The sequence below is a fragment of the Salvia miltiorrhiza genome, chromosome 4 (assembly GCF_028751815.1).
Source record: "Salvia miltiorrhiza cultivar Shanhuang (shh) chromosome 4, IMPLAD_Smil_shh, whole genome shotgun sequence".
Lineage (NCBI taxonomy): Eukaryota > Viridiplantae > Streptophyta > Magnoliopsida > Lamiales > Lamiaceae > Salvia > Salvia miltiorrhiza.
The window spans coordinates 29,713,461-29,739,308 of record NC_080390.1 but is presented as its reverse complement, the minus strand read 5'-3'; the positions used below and the strand labels follow the sequence as shown (position 1 = coordinate 29,739,308).

The 25,848-nt window shown below is 40.9% G+C and overlaps 2 protein-coding genes across 2 annotated transcripts; both read left to right on the top strand.

The window, feature by feature from the left end:
- Positions 1–10,978: 10,978 nt before the first annotated feature.
- LOC131019691 (uncharacterized) lies at positions 10,979–12,931 on the top strand. Its single transcript, XM_057948283.1, has 2 exons — positions 10,979–12,394; positions 12,467–12,931. Exons 1-2 carry the CDS (start codon positions 11,943–11,945, stop codon positions 12,804–12,806), a joined length of 792 nt encoding a protein of 263 aa, XP_057804266.1. The 5' UTR covers positions 10,979–11,942; the 3' UTR covers positions 12,807–12,931.
- LOC131023261 (uncharacterized) lies at positions 11,058–11,660 on the top strand. The gene has a single exon (XM_057952805.1). It carries the CDS (start codon positions 11,058–11,060, stop codon positions 11,658–11,660), a length of 603 nt encoding a protein of 200 aa, XP_057808788.1.
- Positions 12,932–25,848: the final 12,917 nt, after the last annotated feature.

Here is a 25,848-nt window from a genome sequence, read left to right as displayed (position 1 = left end):
GCAAAATGATGTTTATAGTACTATTTTCTTTTTTATATGGTACACTTTGAATTTGTGACTAGACATGGACAATAATGGTTTAAGTGATGTCAATGTTAATCTTTCGGGTTGAAATATGTTCGTGGAAGTATAAAAGTGGATATTTTAGTGATCGATAGGGATGGAAACTAAGATATGGTTATTAGTTATATCCGATTCAACTCGTTACTAGATTAGGTATAGGGTAAATCCAAGTATATCGTGTAAAGTCATCAACAAAGATTATATAATAGTGATAGCCAGCAGAAGAGGGTTGGGAGGCAGTACCCATATGTATGAGTGCATAAGTTCAAAAGTTGTTGTGGTGTGAATATGCTGAGAAACATGAGGTGTTTGATGCATCTTTTCTATTTTACATGCTTCACCAAAACTGAGATTATTTGATTTATAAGGAAGTTTGAGATGAGTACAGACTTTAGCCATTACATTTGGTCCAGGATGACTAAGGGATCTATGCAAAATATCTAGAGTGGTACAAGTGCCAGCAAACTTGTGATTAGTTACATTTAAAGACGATGGTGTAGAGTCTATATTGCTAGTTTTGTTACAAATAAAAGCTAGACTAGTAGCTCGAGGTTTTAAGCAACTTGTAGTGTGGATTTCCTTGAAATATTCAGTCCTATTATCAAATCCTCTTCTATATATAAGGCTTATGTTTGCTCTAGCTGTTTCTAAAGGGGTGGGTGATACAGTAAATTGATGTTAATAATGCTTTTTTAAATGGAGACCTTGAAGAAAATATCTACATGACTCAGCCTAAGGGATTTGAGGATTCAGATCATCCACACTATGTGTGTAAGCTTGATAAACACTCATTTTGCATGATTTTTATGGTTGATATTCTGTGAATTGTGTCGAGATTGTGCCCGTTGTGTTATCATTTAGCATTTATTTCATATTATTTCATGATTTCACGTTTGGGTATAGTTTTGGCCAATTTGATGCAGGAATGAGTGATATTGGAACATTGATGATGAAAGAATATGTCTGAGGGAAGAAATGGAAGAGAAATGGGCTCGAGTATCGAGAAAAGATGAGAAAAAAGAGAAAATTCGAGTGAAGAGGCAAAACGGCGACCGGGGGTACTGGTCGCCGATTTTGGGCAGTTTGATGAAGAAGATCAAGGGTCAGAACGGCGACCGCCGAAGTCTTTGTTGGAGTTTCACATTATAAGTTTTCAAAATGGCGCCCTACGAGTTGTTGAAGAAATTTGAAGGTTTTCGGCGACCTGATCGGCGACCGCCGATCGGGCTGCTATTATGTCCGTGTTTTTTAGTTTTTACATTTTTTTCTATGTATTTTTTATTTTTGTACTGGGTTGTTCCCTGAGACTACATATAGGCCTTTTTATTGACCTATCTAGAGCTCCAGACTTTATTATTCAATTTTATAGCTTTTAGTTTTCTTTGCTTTCTAGAATTTAGAGCTTGAATTGGATTTTTGTAAGGACTGAATATTCAAGATTATTACTTTGATTTTACTACGGGTTTTTATATAATTCAATTTTTATAATTGTTGTATTTTTAATTATGTTTATGTTTTATTTTGCTATGTATGGCTAAGTTCTTTATCTGATTCTAGGGTTTGTAAATAATTAATTGAATTTATGTGATTAATTTGTTAATACATTTTTGCCTTCCAGTTTATGATTCATAATTCCTGGTGCTTGAATTCATGTGAATTATCTGATCAATAGTTTGCACGTGTAGCTATTCGGTTTGAGACCTAACGGAGATAACTGTTTAGCTGATTTAGGAATGTATTATATGATTTTAACCTTGAGACCTAACGGAGATAGGTGGATCATAGGGAGCTATTGCTAGGAGATTTTGAGAGTTAGTAGATTTTCTTGAGACCTAACGGAGATAGATAATTTACTAATCTACTGTCATTGCTACTCTAGGGAGAATAATTGATTAAATGTGTGATCTCTCATCATAGTTGGATTAAACTGGTAATTAGGATTAATAGATTGATTGAGTGAATTTGAATAATGACTTTACTTCCCTAGGATCAGTCTTTTATTATCTGATTTTATATCTGAATTTTATTTACTTAATTTGTTTTAGGAATAGTTTTAATTAAACTTTTCATCGTGGTGTGTTGCCTGAATATTGTTAGAGTTTTCTTTAGGATTATTTAGAATAATTTCGTTTATCAGTCCTCGTGGATACGATACACTGCTTGCTATTTGTTGCTACAATTACATTGTTATAGTTGCAGTTTTGTTGCTAATAAATTAGTGATCAAAGCTACAGAAATCCCTATATGGTCTAAGGCAAGCTCCCAGAGCCCGGTATGACAAACTCAGATCTTATCTTTACTCTATTGGTTTTCAAAGGTCTATCCAGATTTCTCTCTATTTTTCAGAAAATATAATGATTTTTTTCTTGATTATGTTGATGATATTCTCATCACTGGAGACAATCAGACCGAAGTTTTGAACATTATTGATTTGTTAAATAAGCAATTTGCTCTTACTTCTCTTGGTGAGTTCACTACTTCTTGGGCATAGAAGTGACCAAGTCTCAGTCCTCTAATGCCTTATGTTATGTCAATCAAATTATTTGAAGGAGTTGCTAGAGAAAATGAACATAAGCTCCTGCCATCCTTGTTCAACCCTTATGACCCCTGTAACAAATTTATCTAAGGAGGGAGGTGAGCCTTTTTCTGATCCATCCTTGTACAGAAGCACTATTGGTGCTCTTCAGTACCTCGCTTACATGCGGCCGGACATTGCTTATGCAGTCAACAAGCTAAGCCAGTTTCTCCATCACCCTACTACACTCCATTGGCAAGCTTGGAAAAGGGTTCTTCGCTATCTAAAAGGCACCACGTCTATGGCTCTACACTTTTCTCATTTGACGTCAACGTAGTTAGTTGGGCTGTGCATATGCGGACTATGTAAGTTGTATTGATGGTAGGCGATCCACTGGAGGATATTGTGTCTATTATGGTGATAACTTGATCACTTGGAGCTTCAAAAAACAATCAGTTGTGCCACGATGTAGCACCGAATCAGAGTACAGATCTCTTGCAGCTACTACGGTTCAGCTGCTCTGGCTTCACTCTCTGTGTCAGGAATTACATCTTCCTGTTGCTTCTAATTTTGTTTTCCACGCACGAACCAAGAACACAGAAGTTGATGTACATTTTATACGGAAAAAAGTTCAAGACAAGTTCATTGATGTTGGGCATGTTCCTGAAACAGATCAAGTGGTTGATTTATTCACTAAGCAATTAGCTGAACCATGGTTTTGCTCTCTGCGCAGCTCTCTTCATGTAGAGCCTCTTTGTGATCATGGGTAGATCTCTTTTGGAGCATGTTAAAGTAATTAAAAATCAGTTGTATACTTTGGTGAGTTAGCAAAATAGTTAGGCTTCAGTTAGTTGGTTAAAATCGATAATAAAGCTTCTTTAAGCTTCTTCCGTTAGTTTTTTAGATTGCTAACAAAGTTGTATATATAGGTCTAGTTTGTAATCTGTAAATCATTCGATCAATATACAAATCAAATTCTCATATACTCTATGCATCATCTTCTTCTTCTCAAATCTTTTATCCCTCTTTACTTCACCACAAAAAAATCGTTGATTACCGACGGCGAAATGCCGTCGGTAACAAAAGATGGCCGCCGGTAAATAGTGTTACCGGTGGCAAGATGCCGCCGCTAAACGGTTCGTCGGCAACGACAATAACGGCGGCGAACGGCCGCCGTCGGCAGTTAACGGCGGCGATGCCGCCGGAATTGTCGTCGTTAAACGGCGGAGCTATGCCGGAGAATTAGAGGCGGCAACCACCGCCGCTAATTACTGAGGGCGTGTTTGCCGTCGGTAGAGAGCCACCGGAGTCCGGTGGACCCTGCCGAAAAACTAGCGACGGCGTTTACCGCCGCTAAGTGGCAGCGGCAGAACGCCGTCGGTAACAAGCCACCGCCGTCCGGTGGTTCTTTGCCGGAGGGGGACCGGGTATTTACCGAGGGTACAACGCCGTCGGTAATTATCGACGGCGTTTTGCCCTCGGTAATTTTTTTAGTTTTATTTTTTTTATTTTATTTATTTATTTATTTTATTGTATATCCACAATTTATTTCCGTATTTATACGGTATTGCATACTTTAGACGAACTTCCCAGTCGGTGACCCGACTTCCCAGTGGGTCACCCATCTTGCTTGTGCTCTGTGTCAAGCACGCTTAACTTTGAAATTCTTTTCGAGTGGTCACCAGTACAGAACACTCGTATTATTGATATATCTACATCTATTAATTCATTTAAATGCTATATACTCACTCATATAATTATAATCTTTGAATATGTCGAGATAATACCTGAAATATGTTGTTAATTAGTGATCGAGTTCGTTTCGGTCCTTATTTTTATCGTCGGTAAAATATTTAATTATTAATTAATTAATTTTTTTTAACATTAATACACCAAAAGTGTTTTAATTTGGTTATTATAATGTGATTTGAATTTATTTGTTTATGTTAAATGCAATCATCATCATCATTGCCATAAATATATAAAGCATATATAGTTTTAATAATTAAAGCACTTGAAATATATAGTTCAATACAACATAAATTTGAAAAGAAAGTGCAAATGTAATTTTGTTTGAAAACATAAATATATAGTTTTAATAATTCTAAGCATCATCATCATCGGCATCAGGGGGTGGAGGTGGCTGAGCATTATACATCCTCATAAACGCCTCCAATTGAGCCATGCGGTCCTGCCATGCGGTAATTTCGAAAGTTCAGGTCGCCTGGAATGCCGCCGCCGTGCCGCCGTTAGGTACCGACGGCAAAATCGCCGCCGGTAGTTTTCGCCGGTAAATATGCGTTTTTTTGTAGTGCTTTATGTTTAACAAGTGGAGTCAAGGATGGTGATTTCCCATGCCTTCGACACGTTTCAATAAGATATTCCTTAGAACTAACGCTTGGCATTGCAAGCAACTGATTTCTTGATAGAAGGTTCGTTGTTGGTCTACTTGAATCTCTAATAATGACTAGAAATAAATGAGAGGTGCTGCAAGGATGGAGTAAGTTGGCCCAAGATTACTTCTGTTAGGAACAATAAATATGAATTGATTGAAAAAAAAAATGTATTTAGATTAAAGTTTGCAGTCCATGCTTCTTTTTGTCAGCAGATATCACATTTGTGAGCTTCTGTCATTTGTCACCCAATCGGGTATCTTGGATACTCAAATTATCCGAATTTAGCAATCAATTTATGAGTTATATTTGGTCGGGTATTTTTAGATACTCGAGTCGAGTATGAAGGTACTCAATTTTAAAAGTGTTAATAGGGGAATCTACCCACATCAATAAAATGTCTTGCAAAACTACCCACTTTCAAAGTCAAAGACCGAAAAGCAAGTTTGATGGTGATGGGTTGCTTGGTTTTTTGTGTAAAAGTTGATGATGATGGAAATTGTGTAAGAGTTGTGTAAGAAAACAGTTAAAATTGGTACAAAATGTAAGAAAATGTGAACTCACGTCACTTTCATGCATTATAAGATTAAATAGATTTGCAAATTTTGAATAAATTAGGGGACGTTTGTGTGTTACAAACATTAATACGAAGGCCAAAAAAATCACGAATATGTCAATTCTTAAGAAAATTATTTTTTTGAAACCAGTGAACCATGTATCCGCCAGTAATTCGTAGCCGGCCGCAGTAGCCGCTGAATTTTGTGACCGACAGCTACTATTCAGCGGCTACTAATTACTGGCGGATACTTGTGTTATTCGCTTCAAAAAAAAATTTGTTCATAATTAACATGATTGTGAATTTTTATCCTTCGTGATTTTTTATTGTTACATATGCACCGTTATTTTTAGATTTTTATTTAATTTTACAAGGGGAAATATGAGAGATAGTGAAATATTTACAGTACAAGAAGTACACATGGATGGGAAATATGAGAGATAGTGAATCTGCCAAAATTTGGATTATAGTGGGGGTAATAACACTCACTTTATGCATGATTTGACTACACATAAAATGATGAGAATAAGGCTTGTATTAAAGGAAAAGAAAAAGAGTACAAAACATCCAAGAAAGCGCAAAAGAGAGCAAACAAAAAACCGAGCCTCATTAAAACCTTCTAAGAAGAAGAGACCTTAGAAGGAAAAAGAGTACTCGTGAAAGACTCACATCCGGTTCAGGAGCGGGAAGAGACAACTTCAGGAGTTCCGGCCTAACCATCACCCCTAAGAAGCTCGGCTCAAGAAAACCGGAAGAAGAAGAACCAAGAAAGAAAACAGGAGACCAACAACAAAAGAAAACAACCCAACCAAAGCCCAAGGGAACCAACGAACCTGCTTATATAACCAAACGGATATGACTATGCGTCGACATATCCCTTGCAACCGCAATCCGAATCTCCTCAATCGCAAAAGGCCACCAGCCTTCCTGCCGATCATCATTGGCCATAATATCTGCCGGTTGATTACCCTCACGGTAAATATGCGAGACCATCAAAGAAAAATCCCGAAGCAGGCGAAGAGTATGCTGCCAAAACGCCCTAAATCTCCAAGGAACATCACTCGAGCGATAGTACAAAAGGTGAACCACATACATAGAGTCAGCCTCAACCCACAAATGCCGCCAGCCTCGGGTATGAGCAATGTGAATAGCATAGATCACAGCCAACAATTCCGCCTCGAAAGCAAAGCCTTTGCCGCCTTTAAAATGAAAACAACCTCGGACATGAGACCACTTGTCTCGAAAAACCCCACCCGCAGCAATAACTCCAGGAGCTCCCGCCGCCGAGCCATCTGTATTAACTTTAATCCATTGACCAACGGGAGGCCACCAGTGAACCTCCACCATAGAGGGGGGAGGAGCAGCACGGCTCCTCACCCCAATCGCACGAGTGATCGAATAGTCAGCCCAAGAATTAGAAATATTACCCAACTTCCGGAAAACCCCATCAATCTCCATAAAGTAAGCCTTGACAAAGGCCAAAACCGCACGTCTATCAAAGCACAAATCCTCAAAAATAAGCGCATTGCGTCCCGACCAGATACGCCACATCAGAGTGATAATTCCCGCCTTCCAAAAAGAACCAATTTGGGAACTCCAAGAGAGATTCCAAGCCAGAACTAAGAAGGAATGAATATCCATGCACCCCAAGAGATTCTCTTTACCAAACCAACCTAAAAAATCAGTCCAAAGAGGGCGAACACACGAGCACTCCCAAAGCACATGCGAAATCGTCTCACTATCTCGGAGACACAAAGAACAAGCATTGGGCGCAATTAAACCTTGCCGGATCAGAACATCAATAGTAGGCAAGCGCCCATGGAGGACACGCCAACAGAGAATAGATCTCCTCATCGGAATAAAGTCCTCCCAGATCCATTTGCCCCAGCTAACAGTAGGAAAACGATGGCAAATATTAGAAAATGCCAAAGAGGCCGAAACCTCACCCTTAACCGACTGTTTCCAATATCTCGTATCCCTCTGGCCGCCCATCGGAATACGCAGAATATCATCCACAATATCAGGATAACGAGAAACAAAGGATGTCGTGAAATGCCAAACACCATCATAAAAATAATCACTAACCGAGAAGCTCAGAAAATCATGCATATATATCGGAATTTTAAGTTTATCCACAAGCTTGTACCCAAGCCAATCATCCCGCCAAAAGTAAGTATGCTCACCACGGTCAATACAAACATAAGAATCATCTACCAACTGATTGACTTCTTCTTTCATCCCAATCCAAACAGAAGAGTTGGACACCGAATCCTTTGCAACCCCAAAATTGTTTAGATATCTCGATCTCAGAATTGAATGCGCCCAAACAGTTCCCTGAATTAACTTCCAAGCCAGCTTCATCAAATAAGATTTGTTCATTAACGTAAAAGATCTAATGCCGAGGCCGCCTTCTTTCAAGGGGGAGCAGACTCTACCCCAACTAACAGCACAGTTGGGCCGTTTATCAATATTTCCCGACCAAACGAAATTACGACATTTCCTGTCAAGGGAGTGCAGTAACGATTTTGGCCATTTGTAAACCATCATGGAGTGAACAATCGAACTCTGAATAACCGACTTGACTAAACAAAGCCTCCCAGCCATAGAAAGATGACGACCTTTCCATCGAGCAAACTTCTGGACAATCCTATCATGAATTGCCTGAAAGAAAGAAGCTCTCGGACGCCCAACGAAAATTGGAACTCCCAAGTAATTGAAAGGGAGGTTCCCGGTAGTGAAACTGAGCTCACAATGAATAGCATTTTTCCTGTCATTGAGAACTCCCGAACCAAAGTAAATGCAAGACTTCTCCAGACTACACTGCTGACCCGATATAGAGTCATAGTAAGAAAAGATCTGATGAATTTTTCTAGCATTCCGAACCGTAGCTTTACAAAAGATCATAACGTCATCCGCATAGAACAAGTGAGTAGGGAACTGAAAAGTTCGACTATAGCGCATAGGTTCAAGATGCCCAGAATCAACGCAGCCTTTAAAAAGCCGACTCAAGATATCCTCCGCAATTCCAAAGAGAATCGGAGAAAGGGGATCTCCCTGACGCACTCCGCGAGAACAAGCAAAATATCCCCGCAGCTGACCATTATAGAGAATAGAAAGCCTCGCCGAGCTGAAAATAATAGAAATCCAGTAAATGAATTTCTCATGATAGTGATTAGCTCGCAAAACTTGCAAGATAAAATCCCATCGAATAGTATCAAAGGCTTTTCGGATGTCAACTTTACAAGCCATATTACGTCCCCTGTCCGTGCGTTTCATACAGTTGAAACCTTCCGAGCTGAGCATGATGCAATCATGAATATTACGCCCGCTAATAAAGCCGAATTGATTGTCAGAAACATGAGACGCAGCCACCACGCCAAGACGAGAAGCAAGAATCTTCGAGATGATCTTGAATAAGAAATTCGAAAGGACAATCGGGCGAAGATCGGCAACAGTGTCGACAGAATCCTTCTTGGGAATCAAAATCATCGTACTGGAGTTACACCCAGAAGGTAAATAAGAATGGCGAAAGAAATTCTGAACAGCCGCAATGACATCCGCTTTAATCACATCCCAGCAACTTTGAAAGAAGTTACTAGAGAAACCATCAGGGCCAGGTGCACTTGAAGCATCCATATTAAAAACCGCCGCCGCTTGACTACACATAAAATAATAGACTTGCACATAAAATAATAAGAAATTATATACCAATTATTTGGAAATTCATATATTCGGAAATGAAATAATATTCTATAGCCAAAACGTACAGTATCCGCCATAAAATTATTTTCTTTATCAGTAGCCGCTAACAAAAAAGGTAGGGCGGCTACTGGGTCCTTTGTACGATTTTCTGGCGGATACTGGGTCTGTGAGGCAGAAAATATTATTTTATGTCAAAATATGTATAATTTTTAATTTTTCAGCTTGTTATGAATGTTTAAATATAACATACGCATTCCTCTTTTGTATTTGTTGTTTTTTTTTGTTAATTTTTTAGTAAAAAATTAAAAGTACATACTGAGAAGGTGACTCTGCAAAAATTTTGGTTGTAGTGGGGCATTAATGCTAATTTTATGCATGTGTGAGGTGACATGCAATAATAGATTGAAGCCGTATTGAATGAACACTACACTTCACGTGAACTTTTTGTAAGGAATCAAGACCTTATAAGGCTGCATTTGTGAATGACCAAAACACAAATTGAAATACTCACCTTGAATTTCAGAAATTAAGGCATACCCTAAAGATTTGAGTGGTTTTGTGCGAGAGCAGGCAATTTGTGTTGAATTTCAGCCCGAAAAGGTGATTCTCCTGTATTGTTTGTATATATTATAGTTTGCATGTTTAATCGTATGTTGTTTTTAACGTTGAGAGCATGTTTTACGTTATTTTAATGAATTTCTTTATTATCTGAAATTTAAAAGCATGTTAGGGAAATATTAAACCTGTTTCTAATATAATTGAATGTTTTGAACAAAAAAAATAAAGTATCCGCCAGAATTTCATTAGCCGCCGACAATAGCCGCCGACCCCACAAGGTCAGCGACTACTGGTGACGGATAATAATATTCTGGCGGATACTTCATTTTTTGAGCTTATTCGGATGTTTTAAACTTTTTAAGCGTATTTTAATACTATACTTTATGTGGTTTTATAGATGGAATTCGTGAGATACATATATGTGAAATACAACGGAGTCGTCGATGGTATATACTATGTTGGCGGGGCTACGGAGGTCCTTCTCCTCTTAAATGAAACAGTTGTGAGCCTGATATACATCATCAACAATGTGCTGACAACGCATTCGTTGAGCCCGAACTATCAATTGTATTATTTGGCGACCAATCGATTTGGAAGGGAGACGAAATGCATAATAAGTGACGACGATGATGTGCAAGGCTTGTTGGAAACTGCCGAATATCCCATGGTGTACGTTGAGCACAACAACGACCCGGTCGAAGAAGCGTACATCCCTACTTTTGATTTTGCCCAGGCTTCGGGATACGGAGATGATGAAGCACAATCTAGTCAGTATGAGACGTCGTATCATGCTCGCGAGAGCGCACCTCCAATACAGTACTTTTCATGGGATGGGCAACCGTTGGACGAATCCGCATGGAATCTGAATGAAATATGCGGGAGTTTCAACCAGGTGCGGACGGATGAAGCCGTACAACCTGAAGACGAAGCCGAAGAACCTGATGACGATTCTGATGAAGAAGACGAAGAATACGATCCAACGAACGAGTCGGGCACAGATTCTGCCGCCTCTGAGGATTTATTAGACGATGATCTGATAGAGTTCACGGAGACCGAGCGAGCAGGTTGGATCCGACAAAGTAGAACCCGTCACGGAAATCCGACGGACTCGACCGGTGATCTATCTAATTGGATAGTTCCGTTGATTCCAGTGGACGCCACGAATTCGCTCGTTGCTCGCGAGAGTGAGCTGTCCAGAGTTGCTGATTTGGGGAAGAACTCTTTTTACAACAGTAAAGAAGAATTGGTCCTTGCTGTTGGCTTCTGGAATATGAAGCAAGGGGCTGAGGCAAAAGTTGTACGCTTAGATCAGGGACGCCTCTATTACAAGTGCAAGCACTCTGATAAGTGCAAGTTCGATGTGCGTGCATCTTGTCACGGCGGAGGGATGTGGGGAGTGCATAAGTTTAAAGAGCACTCTTGCCAAGGGGAATTGGGCATTTTGAAACGAATAAAGGCACATTCGAATGTGGTTGCAGCTTATGTGGAAAAAAGAATACGCGATGACGGAGAGGTCATTAAGCCGAAATCTATTATGGCAGAGTTGTTACGTGAATTTGGCGTCAGAATCAAATATGATGTCGCGCTGCGTGCAAGAAATCTCAGCTTAGAGAAGATATACGGTCGAATTGATGATTCGTTCCTTCTTCTGCCCAAATATTTGTATACCCTAAGTCAAGCGAATCCAGGCACCGTGATGGATTTGGAAGTAGACGAAAACAACCGGTTCAAACATCTGTTTCTTGCTCTTGGGGCTTCCATCACACCTTTCTTCTTTTCGCTTCGACCAGTGATTGTGGTCGACGGCACACACTTGAAGGGGAAGAACAATGGTATTTTGTTCGTCGCCGTGACAAAAGACGCAAACGAGTAAGTTTTTCCGTTGTCATTTGGTGTCGGGCCGATCGAGAATGATGAGTCATGGAAGTGGTTCCTCTCAAATGTGAGACAAACTTTTGGTCAGCCCGACAACTTACTAGTTGTCTCTGATGCGCATGTCTCCATTGCCAATGCTGTGAAGAGCGAGTTACCAAATGCTACTCACGGTCTTTGCTACTACCACTTGCAAAACAAAATTAAGGGCTACGGGCAAGCTGTTGTTGAGCTTTTCCGCCAGGCTGCATACGCCTACACGGACTCAGAATTTTCACGTGCAATGTCGGCTATGGCTCAATTGAAGCCGGCGGCGTACGGGAAGTTGATGCGCGTAGGCCCTGAGAAGTGGGCACGATCACAAAGTCCGGTGACCCGTTATAGTTTTCTTACAGCTAATGCTGCCGAGGCTTTGAATGCCCGTTTGTTGTGGGCCAGACGCCTTCCTATATGCTCCATGCTGGAGGCAATCAGGATGGTTCTGGAGCAGTGGTTCAATGACAGACTTGCATCTGCGGAAGAGAGCGATGATCTTCTTACTCCAGAGGCAACACAGAAGATAAGTGCGGAGATCTCAAAGAGTCGTCGTTACACTGCGAAGAGGACCTCCGAGAGAAAATATAGGGTTCGTGCCGGTGATCGTCGCTTCATGGTTGACCTTCAAGCGAAGAGCTGTGAATGCAATGAATTCGACCTGGACGGCATGCCGTGTTCTCATGCGATCGCAGCCATTACGTATGCTAAATCTATTTTATTATAAAATTACAGTTATTAGATGCCTACTAAATATAATCTTTCTTTTCGTAGTGAGGCGAAAGAGCCAGTGGAAGATTACGTGGAAGCTTACTACCTGCGGAGTTCACTGGTTCAAACATACTCCGGTTCAGTAAATCACTTGCCTCCCTTAGAGCATTGGGAAATTCCGTTTGAAGTTGCAACTGATATTGTACTGCCAAACCTTTCTCGGCGACAAGCTGGTCGACCAAGAGAATCTAGAATTCCTTCAGCTGGTGAGAGGCCGACTCAGAGGACTACTACAACGGATGCATCAAGTAGTCTGGGAAAACGAGCACCCAAAACCTGTGGTCTATGTGGCTCGCCTGGCCACACACGTAGAGCATGCAAGGGTACGGGCTGGGAGCAGTAGTTTAATTTCTTTTTATATAAAATTTCGATGGATATTGATGTTTTTTCATTCCAGTAATTGATGTTCTGAAGTTGGGAGTATTGGATACTGATTGAATAAATTTCGAAGCAATGTCACTTGTATAATATCGATGAACTATCAAAAACCATGTATTTTTCATTATCCGCCAGTAATTAAGTGTCTAGCACTAGTAGCCGCCCAACAAAAACATCCGCGGCTACTTAGAATTTTAGCATTTTTTTGATGTTTTAGAATCTGTTGTGCTGCCTGATTTGAAATATTTGAAACAGAAAACACATGCCTTTAGTAATGACCAACATGGAGATGTCTTAACAATTATGAGTTGAAATTATGAATGAGACTTTGGAGAAGTGAACAATGTTTTATATAAAAGTTTAGTTAATAGCATAAAATACCCAGAGATAGCTTGGTTATGCATTAAACTATCAAATAAGATGAAATTTACAAGTAGCCGCCAGAAATTCATTACCTGCCGTCAGTAGCCGCTGACATTTTTTCAAGCGGCTACTGATCGCGGATAATGATTTACTGGCGGCTACTTCATTAAATCATCTTATTTCATAATTTTATGTAGGGTGCAAGTGGAAACTCATAGAAAAATACTCAAACAGATACTCCAACCTCTAATCAAAACGTCATTTGCATAATTATCATTTAAATGTAGAAATACATAATCTATTGCGATGTGGGGATGCAAAACTCATAGATGCTACTGCCTATCTTGCGCCTATAGTCGGCGGCGTGCCCATTGCCCCACGCAAGGCTCGGCGAGCCTGATATCAGACGCTCCACATACATGCACGCATAAACACCGGAGCTGCATTGATCTGGCTGCTGAAACTGCTCATTCTCCTCGGCATATTGGATTTTCAACCTTCGCCATGAGAGGTCTTCCAACGGGTTTTGGACAATTGTGGTCCTTTCGAACCACTTGGACACGTCAAGCAGCCTACCCAATAGGTACTGCAGCGGATATAGAGCGGCGATCACATCGTAGCGCTTCTGCGCCAGGGTCTTGAACAACTGCGAATCGAAGATGTCGCAAATACCCCTCAGCAAATCCACTCGGCATGTAATGTAACGTCCACACACATGTATAGGCAAAATGAGCTGCACACGCAAATGCAATTGGTGAAGAGGAAATAAAAAATGAACTACTCCAACATATTTATACTGTAGATATATATGTGTACCGTTGTGGCATGCATCCAAGAGCCATGAGTCGAAGATACCCCATGCCCATGCACCAGATACATCTTCTTGGGATGCGGTTCCCACGAAGCAAAAACTGCGTCGGACCTGGCAAGCCGTCCTTCTGCCCTCGAGGAAAACATCTTGCGCCACGCTTGTAGCAACTCCGTGAATTCATCATCGAAATATTTCTGCAGCAATTAAACATTATATTAAAAGCATATTTGATTATAACAACATAATATTTAATTAAATGCTTACGAATAATTCTGTATCCAATATGATAGTGGTCCTCGCATCAACACCGTCTATCAAGTCATCACCCCTCATCAACCTCGATCTCATCGTCATCATGTACATATCAACAGTCTGCACGTACTTAAATGTTAGTAATAAGTGACCAGACTTACATGATAACAACTGATTCATAAATTAACCAACATTGGACGAGAGGTCGGTCCTCGTGTTTTGCATAGTGGTCCAAAAGTTATACGGGAGAGGGTGCTCGCTCTCTGCCACCAACACCGTCTGGTAGTGTCCACGGCGGCCGGCTTCCATCATACGCTCAAACCCGTCAACATACTGTGAGTCGACGGGTCTCGGCACGGCGCTGTGCACGTACGGTGATCGAAGTGCAGCCGACGGGTTCCGTTCTCGGCGACTTCTGCGTGGAACCTCTGGTGCACAAATATTGAGGGGAACAGCAGCTACTGCCTCATAAACTGCCTCAGAAACTCCCTATAATTCACTTAAAACAACGCAAGTTAAACAATGTTGACATAATTTAAATTAAATGACTTGTAAATTTAATGCAACGACAACATACCCCACTAAACTGCTTCCAATACTCGTGCATCTCATCTTGAGTCAGGATCGGAGCCGAAGAACGGGTCGGCTCAAAAGGGTATGCTGAACTCGTGCCCGGCTCAGCCCACGAGTAGCGTGGCCCACCAAACGGATCATGCTGCCACTGCGGGGTGTGCATGGCATCACTAGTAGTCTGTCCCACCTCTCGTGCAGGAAACTCATGTGCAGGGGATCGGTGATGCGATGGGGCCTCTGAGGATGTAGGCTGCGCCGGATCGGAGTCGGGCTCGGGCTGGGGCTCGCGTCTCCTGTCAGAGTGAGATCGTGGAGCAGGTCTGGGCACGTGAACATCAGTGCTATGCGAGCATCGGCAACGCATAACATCCAACTTGTCCTCGAACCAATTCTTAATCCTCCTGAACAGGTTGTCCTCCACGTTCCTCGCTATCCGTCCCTCACTCTTGCGCATCATGTGCTGCATGCGCTGCCAATCCTCCTCGCTCCACTGTGATGGTGCAGGAGCATCCTCGTGCCTAGGCCTCGGGGCTCTGTGACTGTGAGACCTTCGACCAGAATCAACGGGGTGATCGCCCCCAATGCTCTGATCGTGATGGCTGCTGCTCGATGAGGTGTCCACTAGTTGTCCCCTCGGGCGCTTGCCAGTATCCTGTCCCATACTGCGACGCCGAGGTTGATGCTCAGGAGCATCCTCGTTGTGGTCCCCACCAGTGTAGCGCACCCGAGGCTGCCTATGACCAAAGACTCCCGGCTCTGGTACTCGAACCCCTATCCCGGCATTGACGCCTGCCACCGATAGCCAGTAAGATGTCCTGGCCTCGTACTCATCGGGGATCATCTCCCATATCCCGTTCTCCTAGAAACAAAAAAAATGTAGTTAAACATTAATATTCATAAAATAAAATAATATTAACAAATAAACAACTAAATTATTACCGGAGACTCAAATAAACTCCGTAACCCATCGAACTTGGTCTTCACGAACGTCCACCTCCGAAATCTAGGGTAAACCCCCGCATTGCATATGGCTATGGCTGGGCCCAATTCGGGAATTTTCTCAAGACCCCAAATGAATAGGGCCCAAGAAGGACCGTAGAAGTGATACTTTTTACAATCCTTTTTGATTGTGTTGTGCTTCAACCTGTAGTTCAAGCTCCTATACGCGCACGATCCCCAAGGAAATCTGTAAAAGGCCGTCAAATCATCCACCAGCTTCCAAGTCCAGGACTGCACGGGTCGTCGCACGTCCACTCCTAATACAAATGCGTGTAGCACCAACAAGTGGGCCACACGGAGGTACAACCCACCGTCGGGGTCAACCATTGGATTGGCGGTGTCGAAATATATATCCGCCAGGTCCCGCACTGACACCGGCTTAGAGCGGCAAAATTGTCTAAATGTCCGAGCCTCGCTCAGATCGTGCTCAGCCTCGGGGTCAAAAGGATCATCCCCAAAGGACAATCCTGTCACGAGAGCGAAATCTCTCGGAGTAAACTCAACCTTCCTCTCGTTGATGTAGAAGGAGATCTCATCATCCTCATTGAAGGCCGTGATCTGAAGATGACGAGAGACAATATGGTGCAATGCAGCATTGCACTTCTGGCCCGGCTGCCAATCCAACATCATCCCAAAGCACCCCTGCCTGAACGTATTCTCCAGTGCAAAACCGCCAATTTCGTTTAGTCTCTGGACTACTGTCGATAGGTAACTAATATTGTTGTACGTACTGATCTCAACTGTTGGACGATTGATTTGCTCGGGCCTCGAATAACGGACCTATTCAATACAAAAAATAATTCAATTTACAAAACATAATGAATTAACAAACATCAACTAATAATAATGCATAATTAACTATTAAATTACTAGAAACATAAATAAAAAAATATAGAACCATAATAAACAAGTATCCGCCAGTAATTAATTTTTTTAAGAAGTAGCTGCCGGGTTTTTTCAAACCCGGCGGCTACTTCTTAAAAAAATTAATTACTGGCGGATAGTAGGTAATTATGGTTATATATGTTTTTATTAGTATGTTATCAATTTTTAAATTCTGAATAACCCAAAAAACGTTATTATTTTATGCGTAATACAGTAAAATTAACCTAATGATTGATAAACACTCATTTTGCATGGTTTTTATGGTTTATATTCTGTAGTTTAAGTCGATTTTACACCCGTTTCATTATCGTTTAGAGTTTATTGACTATTATTTCGTGATTTCACGTTTGGGTGTAGTTTTGACTGTTTGGATGCACAATTGAGTGATATTGGAGCATGGAGTGTAAGGAACATGTTGAAGAGAAGAGTTTTGAGAGAATCGAGCCCAAAAATCGAGAAAAGACGAAGATTCTGGAGTCGGGACGGAAAAAGAGCAGTTCGGCGGTCAAAGGGAGTTGACCGCCGAATTTCAGCGTTTTAAGGAGTGAAAACGGCGACCAGAACGGCGATCGCCGGCTAGGTCGCCGAAAACCCTGACTGAATTTTGGCCTTCGGTGGAAAAAACGACGGTCACCGTTTTCATGAGGAAAAGAGGCCATTTTCGGCGATCAATTCGGCGACCGCCGAACGGGTCGCCGTTTTGAGGCGTGTTTTGTTTTACTTCCGCGTTTTTACGATTTTTCAAGTTATTTTCGGTTTAGAACTTGGTTTTTCACCCTAAGACTATAAATAGGTCCTCTTTAGACCTATCTAGGGTTCCCAGCTTTAGTTTTTCAGTTCCCAACATTCATATTTCAGTTACATAGCTTTAGAACTTTTTAGCTTTCCAGTTTTCAAGGCTTGGATCAAGATTGAAGATTCAAGCCGCTACAATCGTTTTAATTCGGTTTTATACAATTTGTTTTTACAATTGCGTTCAATTTAATTATGTTTATGTTTGATTTTACTATGTCTGGCTAGTCTTTTAATCTGAACCTAGGGTTTGTACATAGCTGATTGATTATGTGTTTTTGATTTATTGATATCAATTTGCCTTCCAACTTGTGATTCATGATTCCTGGTGCCTGTTCTCTTGTGAATTATCTGATCAATGATTTACATGTTTAGCTGTTCAGTTTGAGTCTTGAATGCGATAATTGTTCAGCCGATTCAGGAATGCATGATATAGTGTTATCCTTGAGTCTTGAATGCGATAGGTGAAGCTATAGGAAGCTATTCTTTATGTGCTATTTGGAGTTAATTTATTCCTTGGAGTCTTGAATGCGAAAAGGGATTAATTAATCTACGTTCATAGGTGGTCGTTAGAGACGCTTGTGAATAATATAGTGATCTTTCATCAGGGTTGGATTAAAATTGGTAATTGAATCAATAGGTTGAATACATGTAGTTGATTAGTGAAAGTACATCCCTAGGGTCAGAGTTTTCCATATTTTTGAGTTAAGTAATTGTTATTTATATGCTCTTTAGTTTTAATTTGGTTAAATTTAGTTCGTAATTCACCTTCATAATTGTTTACTTGCATACTGTGAGAGTCTGTTTAGGTAATAGTTATAGCAATTTCGTTTTACAGTCTCTGTGGATACGATACTCTGCTTGCTATTTGCATACTACAATTACACTGTTTAGTTGCAGTTATTTGTTGCTATAAAAATAGTGATCAACTTTTTGGCGCCGTTGCCGGGGACTGTTTAGATTTTACTTTAATATTTCCAATAGGACTTTATAGTACTGCAAGTTTTTTTTTGTTTTTATTTTTCTTTTCTAACTTTTATAAGTTGTGTTTCTGTAGGTTGCATATGAACACAAGATCTCACGGGAATCCTCTCTTTGAGTTTGACCACCCTGAAATCAACATGTAACACCCCAATTTTCATAAACTTTTCAATTTAAAAATTTTGAAGAACTAATAGTAAAAATAAAATTTCTTGATTTATAAAGAAAATTTAAACTAATTTCAAAGTCAACTTGACAAAACTAAAGTAGTATCATAAACTTAAATGAAAATAAAACAATAAACTAAAACTTAACAAGTTCAACTAAAATGTTCAATGTAAAAGAAATTCGTATCCCTAGTCATTCTCCACTTCCATGGCCACTTCGACTCTGAAACTGCAAAACTGAAAACGATAAAGGGTGAGCATATTGAAAATATACTCAGTGAGGAACCATGCACATATTCACATACGTTTAAACATGCAAATACTTCACATTGTCATACACATATACTGATAATCTGATGGGCGAACTGAGAGCCCCTGAACATGTATTTCAACATGGCTAAATTTCTGAACATGTATTTCTACATGGCTGAACATGTATTTCAACATGGCTGATTTTCTGAACATGTATTTCTACATGGCTGAACATGTATTTCAACATGGCTGATATTCTGAACATGTATTTCTACATGGCTGAACATGTATTTCTACATGGCTGAGCAAGTATAATCAAACATGAACTAAGAGCATATAAAAACATACATGAATATAACCACAAGCATATAATCCCTCACCTTAAAGTCGAAGCTAATAAATCGAATTCGTAATGAGGTCTTTAATCGCACCGCTCCTAATTGAATAAATACAACGTTTCAATATGAATCCTAACTTAAACTAAAATCCTATAAACGAAACTTAAAAAAAAATGTATGAATGTATATATATATATATATCACTGATCTAGTTGTGCGTGTGTGTATAGTTATATATACTTGAGTATAAAAAAATATAAAAAGTTTTCTAAAATCTAACAGTAGGAAAACCATCTTTTAAACCAACAAACTTAAAAAAAATTTGGTTAATCTAACTTTTAAAATCAAGGGTTATGATTAAAAAAATATGGGACGTACACTAGCTAAATAAAATAACCTTTTGAAATCATCAATTTCCTTTAAAGAATTTGTCATCATTCGAGTGAATGGTATGTAGAGATTTTGCCAACTTTATCAAAACATTAATTAATATATACACTCCAAATTAAACACACACAAAAAAACATGAAACCTTGAAAGTTTAAGAAATATGAACATACCGGTGATTAGAGAAGAAGAACTTTAAAAGAAATATTTGCTGTTGCCGTAAAAATTCTTGCGTGTATGTGTGATTTTTAGGGTTTGAAAATTGATCCCATATTTATACTAGTCTTTAAAGAGTTCTAGTTCTAATAGGAAACAAAATAATAATAATAATAATAATAATAATAATAATAATAATAATAATAATAATAATAATAATAATAATAATAATAATAATAATAATAATAATAATAATCTAGATAAAATTAATGGTGCATATCTATATATATCATGTAATTATCTAAAAAAAAAGCTATACAAGAAAATACTATTAATTAAACTTATAAATAAATCTAAATTATCGGGGTGTTACACAACAAGACCTTGCGCAATCTAAAGAAGCAGAACGATCAATTTGAGACAGATACGATGGCTACACCAGAGCAAATCCAAATTCAAGCTTTGCAAGAACAGTTGAAGAAGCTGCTTGATGCACAGGAGACGAGAGAGGCTCAGAAACAACCAGCCATCAATGAAGCGTTCTGGTGAAACGAGAAACCAACACCTAAACTAGAAAGCAGTAAACGACACCGGATTTACGTGGTTCGGTCGAGAAGACCTACGTCCACGGGGTGTTGGGGATTTTTTCACTATCTTCGAGAGAATTACATTTTACAAGAGATGAATGAGTAAAAATGAGATGATCCTCTAACCCACTACTAAGTCTCTATTTATAAGCATGTAAATAAGCCTTAGGGCCTCAAGCCCATTCCCTAAGATAATTGGGCTTAAGCCCCTTTAATACATTGACCTTGGTCTGAATCGCCTATGCTTGTTTGACTACGCCGGAAGCTCTATTATTTCTTTTATTATCCCAAGTCTTCAATTAAACCTGCACTCGTTAGCTTCATAATAATAATACTAATCATAAGCATAAATAGAAATGTTCCCATTATATAGTGCATAGCGCTGGTGCATATTTCAGTCCTCATCACGTTCATACCACAGTATGTGTACCAGGAGCCCCCAAGAGTGAACGTCAACAACTTTGAGCTGAAAACGGGTCTGATCACGATGGTCCAACAGAGCCAATATGGTGGACAGGCGATCGAAGACCCTAATGTGCACCTGGCGCATTTCCTGGAGCTGTGTAGCACGGTGAAGATGAATGGTGTCCCTGATGACATTATCCGTCTTCGTCTTTTTCCCTTTTCACTGCGGGATAAGGCGAAGTCGTGGTATCATACGCTACAGCTGGGAAATAATATCGTGTGGGAAGATTTGGCTCATGCATTCCTACGCAAGTTCCATCCACCTGGCCTTACATTGAAGTTGAAGATGGACATCGTGCAGTTTCAACAGTACGATGGAGAAAAGCTAGCGGAAACCTGGGAGCGATATCAGGAGAAGCTCAGAAAGTGCCCAAACCATGGATTCGATGAGGGCACGCTTGTGATAATGTTCTACAATGCCTGCGGGGAGCGTACAAGGATGCACATGGATACAGCTGCAGGTGGCTCTCTACTCCAGAAAAGTAGTTCTGACGCATGGAACATTATTGACAGTATGTCTTCCACAAGCTACCAATGGCCATCTGAGCGAATACAATTGAAGAAGGTTGCAGCTGCTTCCAGTTCTGATCCTATTGCAGCAATGGTTACTCAACAAGCAGCGATGGCTACACAGCAGACAGCAATGGCTACACAGCTGGCAGAGTTGACTACAAAACTTGGTGAGTTGAATGTTGGACGTCCTGAGCAAGCTGTGATAGATCCGTCAGTTATGGAAGATGTCAATTATGTGAATGGCAGAAATTATGGAAATTTCCAGCGAGGACAGCCAGGAATGTATGGCAGAAATCAACAATTTCAGCAGGGTCATCAGCAATTCCAGCCAGGAGCACGCCCGCATCCTAACCTTTCTTACGGCAATCCGAACAATGCTTTGCAGCCTCCACCTGGATTTTCTGTGTCTAGCGGAGGAGTTATCAATGAGCAAAAGAAAGATTCGATGGAAGACATGATGAAGCTGGTGTTGGGAAAGATAGGTGGTTTGGAAACGAATGTAGGTGCGTGGAAGACCAACATGGAGAACCAAGTGAGTCAAATAGGAAATCATGTTTCATCACTATCCAAACAAGTGCAGATTTTGGAGACTCAAGTTGGTCAAATTGCCAACCAAGCAGCTGCGCAGCACACACCAGGAAAGTTTCCTAGCAACACTGAGATCAATCCTAAAAATCAGTGTAATGCGATTCATCTAAGGAGCGGGACTCAGTATCAGAATCATCCAGAGTTGCAGGATGGAAAGGAAAAAGGTGTAGAGATCATTGAGGAGGATGATTTGGAGACGATTGTTTGCGATTCGCCGCCTACTTCTAAGGCATCTAGTTCTGCTGCTGTGAAGGAGCCCAATCCTACTCCTACGTTTCCCAGGCCAAAGTACAAGCCTGTAGCGCCTTTCCCGCGTCGCCTGGCAAAGCCAAAGATGGATGAGAAGTTAGCCAAGTTTATGGAGGTATTCTCAAAGCTTCACATCAATATTCCTTTACTTGACGCTTTGAGAGATATGCCAGGCTATGCCAAGTTCCTCAAGGATGCAGTCTCCAACAAGAAGAAGTTGGGGAAATATGAGACGATTAATCTTTCCGAGGAATGCAGTGTTGTGCTACAAAGAAAGCTACCATTGAAGCAGAAGGATCCTGGCAGCTTTACTATAGCTTGTGTGATTGGAGGGCAGAATTTCTCACGTGTTCTGTGTGATTTAGGGGCAAGCATCAATTTGATGCCTCTCTCTATTTTCAACCGGTTGGAGATTGGAGAAATCAAGCCTACATCTATTGCTTTGCAGATGGCAGATCGTTCCCTTACTTATCCCAAGGGAGTTGTGGAGGATGTTCTAGTGCAGGTGGAGCAGTTTATCTTTCCTGCAGATTTCGTAGTATTGGACATGCCGGAGGACAAGAATACTCCATTGATCTTGGGGCGTCCGTTTCTAGCTACGGGCCGTGCGTTGATAGATGTTCAGGAGGGAGATCTGACTTTCCGTGTCAATGATGAGAAGATGACGTTGTCTATCTATGATGCGATGAAGAAGCCAGCTGAGCCACAAGTTGAGGATTGCAACCTAATTGATACTATGGTGGATTTTCCTGCAGCTGTAGATGATCATTTGGAGGAGTGCATCACACAGTCCTTATATCCTTATTCCGATCTTGATGAGGCATGTGATGAGATTTTAGATTATATTGCAGAGCTGGAGGCCGTTGAGAGCCATCCCATTGATCATGTGCCTTACATGGATATTCACAAACCTGTTGATGGGGGAAGCAAGTCCACGGAAAAGGGAGCTGATTTTCCTGCGCCAGCTGCAGCTGCAGCTGCACCCAAACTTGAGCTGAAGCCACTTCCTGAGCACTTGAGGTACCAATTTTTGGGTGAGAATGAAACGTTTCCTGTTATTGTGTCTGCTTATTTATCTCCATTGGAGTTGGAGAAGTTGATGCGAGTTTTGAGGAAATACAAGTCTGGTATAGGATGGTCTATTTCTGACATCAAAGGAATTAGTCCTTCTATTTGCATGCATCGTATTTTATTGGAGCAGGAATACAAACCTAAGGTGCAGCCGCAGTGACGTTTGAATCCGGCGATGCAAGAAGTTGTGAGAAAGGAGGTGCTCAAGTGGTTAGATGCAGGAATCATATATGCCATCTCTGATAGTGAGTGGGTGAGCCCAACTCAAGTTGTCTCTAAGAAGGGAGGCATGACTGTGGTTAAGGATGAGAGAGATGAGCTTATAGCTACGAGGCTAGTCACAGGATGGCGCGTGTGCATTGACTATCGAGCTTTGAATGCAGCCACACGTAAGGATCACTTTTCTTTGCCATTTATTGATCAGATGCTTGACCGCTTGGCATGATATGAGTACTATTGTTTCTTGGATGGGTACTCGGGCTACAATCAAATTATGATAGCCCCGGAGGATCAGCATAAGACCGCTTTTACTTGTCCCTATGGCGTTTTTGCTTTTAGGAGGATATCTTTTGGTCTCTGCAATGCTCTTGCCACTTTTCAACGCTGCATGATGGCGATTTCCCATGGGTTGATTGAAAACATTATGGAGGTATTCATGGATGACTTTTCTGTTTTTGGTTCCTCCTTTGATAATTGTTTGGACAATCTTGCTCAAGTGTTGCAGCGTTGTGAGGAGACGGCACTAGTGCTCAATTGGGAAAAATGCCACTTCAGGATTTTATAGGCGATTCATCAAAGACTTCTCCAAGCTGTCAAAACCACTTTGTGCTTTGCTAGAGAAGGATGTGAAGTTTGTCTTCACAGATGAGTGCCTCGTCTCCTTTGAGAAGTTGAAAGCTGCACTGACCACTACGCCAGTTTTGATCACGCCGGATTGGAGTGCCCCGTTTGAGTTGATGTGCGATGCTAGCGATTGGGCCGTGGGAGCTGTGTTGGGGCAAAAGAGAGATAAGTTGTTCAAGGTAATTTACTACACAAGTAAAACTTTGGATTCTGCGCAGATGAACTACACTACCACGGAGAAGGAGCTGCTAGCTGTGGTGTATGCTTTTGATAAGTTCCGTTCTTATTTGATTGGAACTCATTCAATTGTCTACACTGATCATGCCGCCATCCGCTACTTGTTCACAAAGAAGGACTCCAAGCCCCGCTTGATTCGTTGGATCTTATTACTGCAAGAGTTTGATATGGAGATCCGAGATCGCAAGGGATGTGAGAATGTGGTAGCTGACCACTTGTCTCGATTGGAGAATCCGATCGAGGGGGATGATCCGAAGATGGCCATTAATGAGTCTTTCCCCGATGAGCAGATTTGGGCGGTACTATTTAAGGATCCTTGGTATGCCGATTTTAGCAACTACTTGGTTATTGGAGCTCTTCCTGAGGGGTTGTCGCACTATCAAAAGAAGAAGTTCCTCCATGATGTCAAGTTCTATTATTGGGAGGATCCTTACCTATACCGGAGGTGCGCCAATGGCTTTATTCGGCGATGTGTTAGGGAGCATGAATGGCCGAAGATCATTGAGGAGTGCCATAGCTCACCTAGTGGAGGTCACTTTGCAGCCAACCGCACTGCCATGAAGGTAAATCATAGTGGATTTTATTGGCCTTCAATTTTTGCAGACTGTCATGCTTTCGTGAAGTCTTGTGATCGATGCCAACGCATGGGCAACATTACCAAGCGGGATGAGATGCCGCAGAACATCATTGTTGAGGTAGAGCTATTTGATGTTTGGGGAATTGACTTCATGGGTCCTTTCCCTCCTTCATGTGGTTTTTCCTATATATTGCTTGCGGTTGAGTATGTGTCTAGATGGGTGGAGGCAATCCCGACTGTCACCAATGATTCAAAGGTAGTCATTAAATTCTTGCAAAAGAATATTTTGACTCGATTCGGAGCACCGAGAGCGTTGCTTAGTGATGGGGGTTCGCACTTCAACAACAAGCTACTAGCAAGCGTTTTGGCGAAGTATGGAGTAAAGCACAAGGTGACGACTCCATATCATCCTCAAGCTAACGGGCAGGCAGAGTTAGCAAATCGAGAAATCAAGCAGATTTTGGAGAAGAGTGTCGACAACAAGAAAGATTGGGCCAAACACTTGGATGATGCTCTTTGGGCGGCTTAACCCGGCGGCTTTTGCGAGCGGCTATTTTTTACTGGCGGATAATGTATACATTAGGTTCAAATTTTTTTTTTGTTTCCAAATATACTTAAAGTACAATTTTTTACATCCTCGTATTACTGTTTTATTATACACAAACTTACCTTCATTATTTTCAAACTTAGGGCATTATACGTCAATCATCTTACAATAATTGCACATTTATCTGGTTTTGTGCATTTTTAACTACCTATCTTACCCATTTTCTTACACAATTGTACTTGTGTAAGAAAAGTGTAAGAACTTTTACAAAAAACCAAGCAAGCCATCACCATCAAGTGTACTTTTCGGTTTTGACTTTCAAAGTGGGTAGTTTTGTAAGATGTTTTATTGATGTGGGTAGATTTAATTCCAAC

Coding starts and splice junctions, on each gene's coding strand:
- LOC131023261 (XM_057952805.1), top strand. CDS start 11,058: ATGAAGCAAGGGGCTGAGGCAAAAGTTGTACGCTTAGATCAGGGACGC.
- LOC131019691 (XM_057948283.1), top strand. CDS start 11,943: ATGTCGGCTATGGCTCAATTGAAGCCGGCGGCGTACGGGAAGTTGATG. Junction 12,395..12,466: donor CATGCGATCGCAGCCATTAC/GTATGCTAAATC, acceptor TTCTTTTCGTAG/TGAGGCGAAAGAGCCAGTGG.